Source organism: Athene cunicularia (genome assembly GCF_003259725.1).
Source record: "Athene cunicularia isolate RWA chromosome 6 unlocalized genomic scaffold, athCun1 chr6_part1, whole genome shotgun sequence".
Classification (NCBI taxonomy): domain Eukaryota; kingdom Metazoa; phylum Chordata; class Aves; order Strigiformes; family Strigidae; genus Athene; species Athene cunicularia.
Window position 1 is genome coordinate 4,767,970 of NW_020799105.1, and position 9,590 is coordinate 4,777,559.

At 60.3% G+C, this 9,590-nt stretch overlaps 1 protein-coding gene across 1 annotated transcript; it reads left to right on the plus strand.

The window, feature by feature from the left end:
• The first annotated feature begins 639 nt into the window (after nucleotides 1-639).
• Nucleotides 640-9,124, plus strand: TMEM150A (transmembrane protein 150A). The gene is made up of 7 exons (XM_026851046.1): nucleotides 640-730; nucleotides 1,900-1,947; nucleotides 4,216-4,287; nucleotides 4,435-4,502; nucleotides 4,634-4,761; nucleotides 5,737-5,914; nucleotides 7,589-9,124. Exons 1-7 carry the CDS (start codon nucleotides 678-680, stop codon nucleotides 7,831-7,833), a joined length of 792 nt encoding a protein of 263 aa, XP_026706847.1. The 5' UTR covers nucleotides 640-677; the 3' UTR covers nucleotides 7,834-9,124.
• The last annotated feature ends 466 nt before the right edge of the window (nucleotides 9,125-9,590 follow it).

Below are 9,590 nucleotides of genomic sequence, written 5' to 3' on the forward strand. Positions count from 1 at the left end.
CTGCCCTGGTGTCAGCGTGGCTGATGCTTATGCAGCGCAGGAATGGCCTTGGGAGCGATGCCACCAGCCCAGGTCCTGCAGCGCTAGGACTGTAACCACCACATGGGCACCCATCCCATGTGGTCGATGGGTGGGAAGGTCAGGGGACGTTTGTCCCTTGTGGTGGGGGCAGAGGATGTGTCACCTGGGTGAGCAGCACTAGCCCACCCTGCTGGTCCCTTCCCCAGGCCTTGGCTGTGGGACCTCAGCTGGTCACATAGGGCTGTCCTGCCCCAGCCCATTGGCACCCCTGTGCCTCTACCACAGCAGTGGTGAGCACTGGATGAAGGACTTTTCCCAAAGGCGCAGAGAGCCCCAGGTTAGGTGATGGGACTTTTAGGGGTGTGGGATGGAGCAAATGTACCTATTATCATGCAGGTCGCTCTGAGAGCTTTCCCCCTGTGGTATCCCCTGTCCTTCTTCATGATGAAGCCAAATGCTGACCCTAGTGCGGGGAAGTTATGCTCCAAGTTTTTTCCATGGATGCCTCACAAAGCCCTGGCTGCCTCCTGTAGATGACCCTGTGGGGCAGATGCCCCTCCAGCCCAGTGCAGCGCAGGAGGGAGGTGCTGCTCATGGTCCTCACAGCCAGAGCTGCCCTGGGAGGGGCGTCTCGGGCCCTTTTTCTGGCCCCAAACATGTCCTGTAGCTGCCCGTTGGACACCATGTCCCTCATCGGTATGGTGGCAAGGTGAGGCGGGGCAGTTGGGTGCCCTGCTGGCCATGCCTGGGATGTAGAGCCGTGATGGCGTACCGGGTGAGTGGGGGCACATCCTGCTGGGGGAGGGCAGTGCCGTTTGTGCCTCTTTTGGCTTATTGGCCCCTCCCAGGAGGGCACGGAGGGCTGGGACGGGGGCTGCATGCTTGGGGGAGACCTGTGCTGGGAAGCAGCTGGGTGAGGGGTCTGAGGCGGGGGGGTGATGATCTTGGTGAGTAGCCCTTGCGGTGGTCAGTGCTGCCCCTTGGTTCCCCACAGCTGTCCTGCTCTTTGCCCCGGCACCTCTCTGCCGGGATCATCCTTTTTGCATGCTTGCTGTTATGTGGCCAGCTCAGGCAGGAGAGGAGTTTCCTTACCAGTGTCAGGGCCTATTTTTAACCTGAGCCGTTTATGGCCGCTGGTGGCAGTGATTTGAACAGTGTAGTGCTGTCTGGTGCTGTGGCTGCCAGACAGGAGGGCTCCTTGCTGGCTGGGGGGGCATGGGGCTGAGACCCCCATGAAGTTGAGCAGGATGCATGTCATGAACCCATTGTTACACTGACCAAGGTGCAGGGCTGACTCCACAGTGAAATGCTCGATGGAGCTGATCTGCCCAAAATGCCCTGTCAAAACACCGGCTACTTTTCCAGAGTTCCTTTAGCTCCAGGCACTGGCTGGCCAGGGCTCAGAGGAAGCACGGCAGAGCCCAGCAGCCATGGGGTGACACCCGGCACAGCTGTAGGCTGGTGGAGAGCCCTGATGCCAGGGTGGGGGGCTCTGTGTCAAAGCAGCCTCCCAGAGCCTGAGGAGCATGGCAGCACGATGGGGAAGAGGCCTTGCAAGGAGCAGCCACAGCTGCAGCCACACTGAGCTGGATCAGGAGGCGACTCTCAACGGGGATGGGGGTACCAGGCAGGGGGACCAGGTCCCAGCAAGCAGGACCTCCCTGGAGTGTGGGCTGCGCTTGTGCACTTGCTTTTCTTTTTGCTGCTTTGTAAAGCCTGGAGGTACCACAGGGTGAGTGCTGGTCCCTGGCAGGCAGCGAGGGCTTGTATCCCCCACTCATGCCACTGTTCCCTGGGGCGGGCCTAGGTGCTGGCGGGGAGGGGGGATGTAGGGAGGCACGTGACTGCAGTAACCCCTGTTGTTGTCTCTTACACCAGGTACACCATGGCACTTTCCAACAACTACATCTGCCCTGTCCACAACTGGTAAGGCCTGGGGAGGTGGCAGGGGCCCTTCATCACAGACCATCTCTATTAAAAGCCCTGCATGACCCGCTTGAACTATGCCACACTGTGCTGGACCACTGGGGAGCAGAGGTCCCCCCTGCACCGTCACCAAGCTGAAAGCAGGGTGGGGGGCCAGGCTGGCTCTGGGAGGGGGCTGGGAATGACAGATGTGGAAGCATTATGGAAGGCAGAGCCACCTTCTTCCCCAGCAGGCATGGTGGTGACAGTGATAGGGCACTGTCACCCCAGGGCATGTGTTTCCTGTCCAAACTGCAAGTGGCTTTTGGGAGCAGAGCTGCTTGGGGACTAGCTGCTGGCAGGGTTTGGGCCCTGCATTTGCAAAGCAGTGAGGATGCCAGGGCCAAGAAGAGCTATCAAAAGCCACCCTCCCTTTACCGCCCAGGCTTGTCTGCAGTTACAGCTGCTCTGGTGAACAGTCCAGCCCTGCTGCAAACCAAAGCGGGCGGGGAGAAGGAGGCCATTGAAAAAACACAGCATGGAGAAAGTATGAAAATAAATGGTCAGGGAATTACAGACGGCCATGTGTCTCCCTGGAAGAGGTTGAGGCTTGCTTGTTGGAGGCTAAATCTGGCAGTGCCAGGGGGACAGGACTGTCCTGTGACACCCGGCTACCCCACAGGCAGAGCTGCCTGCGGTACCCTGGGATAGGGAAGAGTCACAGGAGAGGCAAGAGCTGGGAAAAAAAACCTGTTTGCTCTCTTGGCAACTTCTTCTACAGGGTTTTTGGCTTGTTGTGTCTCAGATATCTGCCCAGAAAAATCCGTGTTAGTTTAATTTTTGCTGGAGTGTTTGAAGGAGAAGGAGGGAAAAAAAAACCAAACACGCTGCCGTTTCCTGCCTGATGGCTGATTCTGCCCTGGGAAGAATGTGTGTGTTGGGTTGTCTCTGCCGCACAGCCAACCCTTAATAATGAATAATGCTTCCCGGCCTCGGGCTGCTCGCTTTAAACAAAATAATAACAAAAAAACCCTCCCAAACCAAACACGGCCCCAAGAGCAGCCCTTGAGGAGGCCGTGGGGCTCCACGCTTGGCGGTTGGAAAACAAAGCCACCAGTAAACGAGGAGACTGAAAAAACACCAGAGCCCAGCCCAGCCCTTTCCAAAAGCCCTTTTTTAACCATGCACTTGCTGAGTGGCTGGAGGTGGCTGGTGGACAGCCTGGTCCAGGGGCAGGGCAGCCCTGGCCCCACCACAGCTCCCGTCCCTGCTATGGAGCTGGGGGTATCTGAGGGGGCCCTTTGGGTCACAGGTCTACCTGCTTGCAGGGTGGGGAGGGGGCCCCACATAGCTGTGCCAGGCAGAGGTGCCAGGTACCTGAGTGGTGCTGCAGCAAAGGGGCACCCAAAAATCTCCCACAAGTGTGTGCCAGCTCCCGGCAGAGCCAGGAGGGTGATGGGTCATGTACTGCAGGGGGAAATTTGGTTACCATTGCAGGCAGCAGCTGTGGTACAGGAAGGATTCTCAGGCTGGTAACAGCTCTGGATCCCCAGGCTTGCAGGATCCATGGCCGCAGGAGGCACTTCCAGGGCTGTGTGGTGGTTGTGGGCAGCAGAGCCCTGCCCAGCCCAGCAGTGCTGGGGGCTGCTAACAGGCCCCCGAGGGATGCCCCGACACTGTGCTGGGCTCCCCAAGGCAGCCTGGGGGCTTGCTCCTGTCACGTCCTCCCCTCAGGCATCTCCTTCCCTCCCAGGCAGGTTGGCACTGTCCTGCAGTGCTTATGGCCATGGGGGCCGTTTCCCGTTCAGCTCGGTATCCCTGCCCTGCCTGTGCAAGCCCAGAGCTGTCAGCAGCTGCATGCCCGGCTGCACCCGTGCACCCACCCCGGGGATTTGTAGCTGGGCTGGCACACGGGTGCTCCTGCTCTTGCCTGGGGCTTGGGGCTGCAAGAACCCCTGAGCGCAGTCCCCTGGCCCACGCACCCAGTGGGTGCGTGCAGCCCCCACCCTGCCATGTCCTCTCCCTCGCAGGCAGGGACTCTGGGTGGGCAGCAGGGCCAGCAGGCAGGGGACAGACTGTGGAAACCCAGCTATGATGCTCCCAGAGGACCCTGTTGGGCACTGGGTCACTCCCTGGAGGGGCTTGTCACCAGAGAGCAGGCACATCCCTGGGGTTGGGCTGTGCTTGCTGGGGAGCAACTCTGCTTCCCTTGCAGGGCCTGTGAGCAGGAGGCAGGAGGGTCCCAGGCAGCAGCTCGGCTCTCCTAGCCTGTCCCTTTTCTCCTGACAGGAATTACAATCAATCGTGCGGTGTGGATGGCCCTGTCTCCTGCTGCACACTGAACCATATCCCCCTTGTCAGGTGAGCAGCTGTAGGGTGGGATGTGGGGCCAGCTAGGCGTCGGAGCCCCCCTGGGGCAACCCAGGAGTGTGTTCTGGGGAGGGGGCAAGCGCTGCACCCCAGTGCTCCCCGGCTGAAGGCTCCCCGGGCCTTGCCTTGTCCCTGCAGCAAGTGTGGCACCCTGCCTCCTGAGAGCTGCTTCTTCAGCCTCATCTGCAGCCTGGGCTCCTTCATGGGTAAGTGCCTGCTGCCAGGGGAGCAGGAGCTGGGCGCCCTGCGGTGCTCACCCCTCAGCGGGGGGTAGGGGTGGGTGGGGGAGGGCATATGTGGCAGTAGCATGCAACGGGGCTATGTCTCCCTCCCACAGTCATCCTGGTGGGGCTACTGCGGTACGCCCACCTCCTGGAACGCCTTGGGCCATCTCTCCTCAACACCTTGGGGCTGGCCACTGGCTGGGTCTGCGCTGCCGGCCTCACCATGGTCGGCAACTTCCAGGTAAGGCATCTCCTCTGGGTGTCCCCAGGTGTAGGGGAGGCAGGAGGGGGCCTTGGCTGGAGCAGGGCAGTGTCAGCGCTCAGCAGTGTAGGATTCGGGGTGGTTGTTTTGGTCCAGCACCCCTATCCATGCACTCCTTCACCTCCACCAGGTGCTTTGCTTCCCCAGGTGCTGGGACACATCTTTGCTTATGCACTTAGAGTTTTGGGTCCAGATTAAGCTGCTGGGTTTGGTTTAACCCTTAATGAGAGGCCCTCTGCACAGTCTGTCCCCTCCATGGATGCATAACCCCACGCAGCCTGGGACGTGCCAGCGGGGCAGAGAAGCCCCAGCCAAGCTGCTGATGCTCCCGCTGCCCGGCTGTACTCTGTGGGTGTTTGCTGCCGGGGGGGAGATGCCAAGAAACCCGGCAGAGCCAGTGTTCACAGGGTGTGGAGTAGCCCGGGGCTTGGCAGCACTCACCCCCATGCCTGCACTGCCAGGCACCGGCCTCCCGGCAGCTGCCTGCCCTCTGCCTGCCGCAGCCGGTCCCTTCTGCTTGGCAGGAGGCCGTTGCCGGCGCCACCCCCCTGGGAGAAGCTTCGCTGGCCCTGATCCCCTTGTCCCCCTGCCATGGCTCAGTGGCTCTGCTGAAGGCAGGGCTGTGACCCCCGGGAGGGGGTGCAGGCAGCCCTAGAGGCTGCTCAGGGCAGAGGGCAGCCTCTGCTCCATTCCCCCAGGCACAGCAGGGCTGTCGGCCCAAGGGGCTCAGGAGCTACCACCCCACAGATGAAAGAAACAGAAGCACTTTGAGATCCCAGCAGCAGATGATGCGTCCAAATCTGCTCTTCAGCCAGGAGTCGGGCACAGGGCAAGCTGCCTGGACCCACTCCTGGCACTGCCTGCACCCCTGCCTGGCACAAACCCACCCCCTGGCGCAGAGTTGTGCTGGGGGAGCATGCCAGGGTGCTGGCACCTATGATTTCTCCCCTGCAGGTGGATCATGCCAAGGTGTTGCACTACATTGGGGCGGGGGTGGCCTTTCCTACCAGCATGCTCTTCCTGCTCCTGCAGTCCATCCTCACCTACCGCATGGCCAAAACCCGTGGGCAGTACTGGACCGGCCACTTACGTAGCATCCTCACTGCTGTGGCCTTCCTCACCCTTGTCTTCAGTATCCTTCTGATGGGTGTGGGGAGGAGATGTGGGCTGGGCTGGTGAAAGGTGGTCCTTGTGGGAGATATGCGCCCCACATCCTCCATCTTTTGGTCTGGCAATGAGGCATGGTGCCAGCAGAGGGGTTGGGTAGGGGGCTAAGGGCAGGCAGCTCACTGCAGGCATAGGCTGGAGGAGCAGCAGTATTGGGTCGAGGAGGGCAAGGGATGCTGGTGGGCATCTCCGGAGGCACTGGGGTGCCCCAAACCAGCCCTGCCCTGGCTGCTGCAGCCCAGTTCTGCCACTACTGCAGGTTCCAGCCCCACACCTTGCAGAGTGGAAGGGCTAAGACAAAGGTATGTCAAGCCCTTGGCAATGCAAAGACCATCTGAGTTACTTGTATGATGAAAACTGAGTGCAAAAGTGCTCTGTGCAGGTGGGCATGTGGCAGCTTCTCTGCCAGCTGGGGCTCACCAACACCCACCAGCCATCCTCCCCATGGGACTTGGGAGGGCTTGGTGAACAGGCACTGGGGTCTGCAAACACCATGCTGGGGAGGAAGGGCACGGCAGCAGGCGGAACGGGGCTGGAAGAATGGTCCCGAGTGTGTGGCTGGAGAGCCAGGGGCTTATTTGGGACTGAGGTTTGGGATAAATTAGGAAACAAGGTGGTGGTTATTGGGCAAGAATGGGAAAAAGCATGCAGAGTCCATGGGTCCCAAAGAGGCTGGCTGGGGTCTGGCCAAAGAACAGCACAGGAGGAGCCTGGAGGTTGCTGGCAGGCCTGGGACGGGCCAGAGGGTCCCACTGTGTCACTGCAGCAGGCAGGCAGGCCAGTCAAGGAGCTGGGAAGGGCAGGAGTGCTGGGGGGCTGTGCCAGCTGGGAGGGATGGGCAGGGCATGTAAGGACAAGAGAGACAGGACTGGTGCCTGTCTGCCATGGCCAAGCTGCTCTGTAAGCACTGGGGACTGAAAGTGGTAAGGCAGAGACCTGTGGTGGAGATGGTGTGGAGAAGGCTGTGACCCCTCCTGGTGGGATGTGGGGAGGGAGCAGAGGGCTCTACTCTTCACAGGTCCGGTCCCTGCCTCTCTGGCTTTCTCAGGTCTTGCTTTCGCTGGCAGAAAGCAGAGTAGTGCCAAAGGCTTCACCTGGAGGTCTGGGGGATGTACCTGCCTTCTCCCCTCACCCTTGGTGGCTCTGGCAGTAGGTTTCCCTAGAGATCCCCAGTGGGGATGAGAGGAGTATAAAGAAGCAGCAGCAGAACCTGGAGGAGAGGGAGTGGGCCCCCTCTGGTGTGAGCCAGCCAGCAGCGCAGATGGACGGGGGTGGGGGGGGTGGGGGTGCTCTGAAGCTGAGGTGGAGGCAAAGGGTGTGGACAGGGTGAGGCATCTGGGCACCCAGCTTGCCCTGAGGGCTGCAGCCTGAGCTTCCCCTGCCCCAGCCTCTTCAGAAAATCCCCGCCTGGCATCAGTCCCATGATTTATCGAGGCTGGTTTGGGTACACGTACCACTGCTCACCTGTGCTGAGGCCCTCCCGGTGCTGGGGGAAGCATGTGAGCTTTATTAGTTTTAGGGCTTGTGTTTCCTGCCGAGGGGGCTGCTCAAGTCCACCCCAGCATAGTGGCAGTGGGACGTGGTCCTCCGTGGGGTGGTTGGGGTCCACTTGCGCTTTCCTTGACGGGAATGCCCTCAGGCGGTGTGTTCTTCATCCAGGAGAGCTTTGTGCTGCAGCACGTGGCTGCCCTGTGCGAGTGGATGTTCATCATCGATGTTCTGGTCTTCTATGGTACCTTCACCTTTGAGTTTGGGGCCATCTCCACAGATACCTTCCTGGTCCTGCTGAAAGCCAGCCGAGCCCCTAAAAGTTACAAGGGTGAGAGCAGCGTGTCCAGCACAGCCCACATCCACAGCCATGCGGAGGGCCTGGCTATGGCCTGACCCCCACAGGAGGCAGGCTCATGGTGGGGACTCCCAAATCAGGCTCTGTCAGTGACTCCCCTGCCTTGAATGTCTCTGAGACCCCAGCTGCCTCGGGATGTGTGTGTGCATGTGTGTGCACGCGTGGGTGTGCAGTGCCCTCTCCTCCTGGTGGGAGCTGCAGCTAAGGCTCCTTGAGCAAATGAAGCCCACTGCAGGAGCTGCCCCTTCCCTGCCCGCAAGGTTTGGGGTCACTCCTGGGGTGCAGAGATGCCAGCTGGGTGCTGCTATTGGCAGCGCTGGGATCTGCCCCTGAGCCTCAGTGGTTCCCCATCTGAGTTGAGGGCTGTCACAGGCAATCCTATAGAGGCCCCCTTCTGTAAGGGATGTGGGGGAACCGGGGGCTCACCCTCCCCTCACCACACAAGCCTGGTGTGCTGGGGAGTGGGGGTTGCCACTTCTCCCTCCTCCACAGCCACGGAGATAGGGTTCAGCAGAGCAAGACTTCCAGCTGGCCTCTGTGACTGTCAGAGGAGCCAAAAACCCAAAGTGCCTTTTCCCTTTCTTGGGAAGTGATAACAGTGCCAGTCTGCACCCCCAGTGAGGGTGGCAGCAGGGGGTCTCTCCCTGCCAGCCCAGGGAGGGGTGGTGCCTTGCACTGCTGCAGGATGACACCAGCAGTGCCGGTTGGAGTGCACTGGCCCTCCCAGCCAGGGCTCTCGCTGCTCAGGGCCTTCCATGCCTCCAGCCAATGACTTTTCCACATTTTTTTATCTTGGAGGAGAATTGCTGACACGTTTCCATGCTCCCCAGTGGTCAACTAGGTTAGGAAATGGGTCTCTGTGTTTACTGTCCCACTGGGGATGTCCTGCAAACACAGCGCCCGCAGAGCAGCGGATTTCCCCTCCATAGCGCTGCCAACCCAAGCTGTCCCAGTGAGGAGCGTGTGTGCCCCAGCCCCAGTCTCCCAGCCCGGGGGTGGGTTACTGCTAGCCCTCCACCTGGGGAGCGCAGGCACAGAGAGGGGAAGCATATCTATAGGAACAAGGGAAGCCCGTGCCCCCTTCTGCTGGAACTCCCAAATCCGTCCTCTGGTGCCTTCCCCATGGCTCAGCCCTGCCAGCGCCAGCCTGCTGAGAGCCCGTCCTACTCAGCCCCAGCCTCCCCGGGCTGAGCCCCAGCCTGGGGCGGCCTGGGAAGGGTGTTGGGGTGGAGGGGTGGGATGTAGAGGGGGATGAATGCATCTGTATGTGTGTGTGTGTATAGATCTACATATATATACATCTATATATAAATTTCCCTTGTCCCTGGAGAGGGGCAGGTGCTGCTGCTGTGTGCGTTGATCAGGTTGGGCTTCCTGACTTGCCCACCTTTTCAAAATCCGCCTATAAATCCACCAGTATATGTAGTTCAAAGAGGAGCATTTCTGACTTTTATATCTAATATATGTTTAAAAGTATATATATAAAGAGAGAACAGTGAATTTACAATAATAAAAGTGAAAATCAGACGAGGGTGAGGCAGACCATCCTTCCCCGCAGCACTGGACTGGGGTAGCAACAGACTTTGGGGCCAGGGTCCAAAGGGACGGGGGACGCGGGGTCCTGCAGGTCTCGGGGGACAGCGGTGACCCCGGGGCTCTGTTCCCTGCTCCGAGCGTCAGGCAGGTGGGGGAGAAACGCTTTCACCCGGGACGCAGCAGCTGGAGCCGCACGTCCCGTCCCACGCGGGGGTCCCCCGGCCCCCCCTGCCGTTGTCCCCACCGGGGCGGAGCCGGG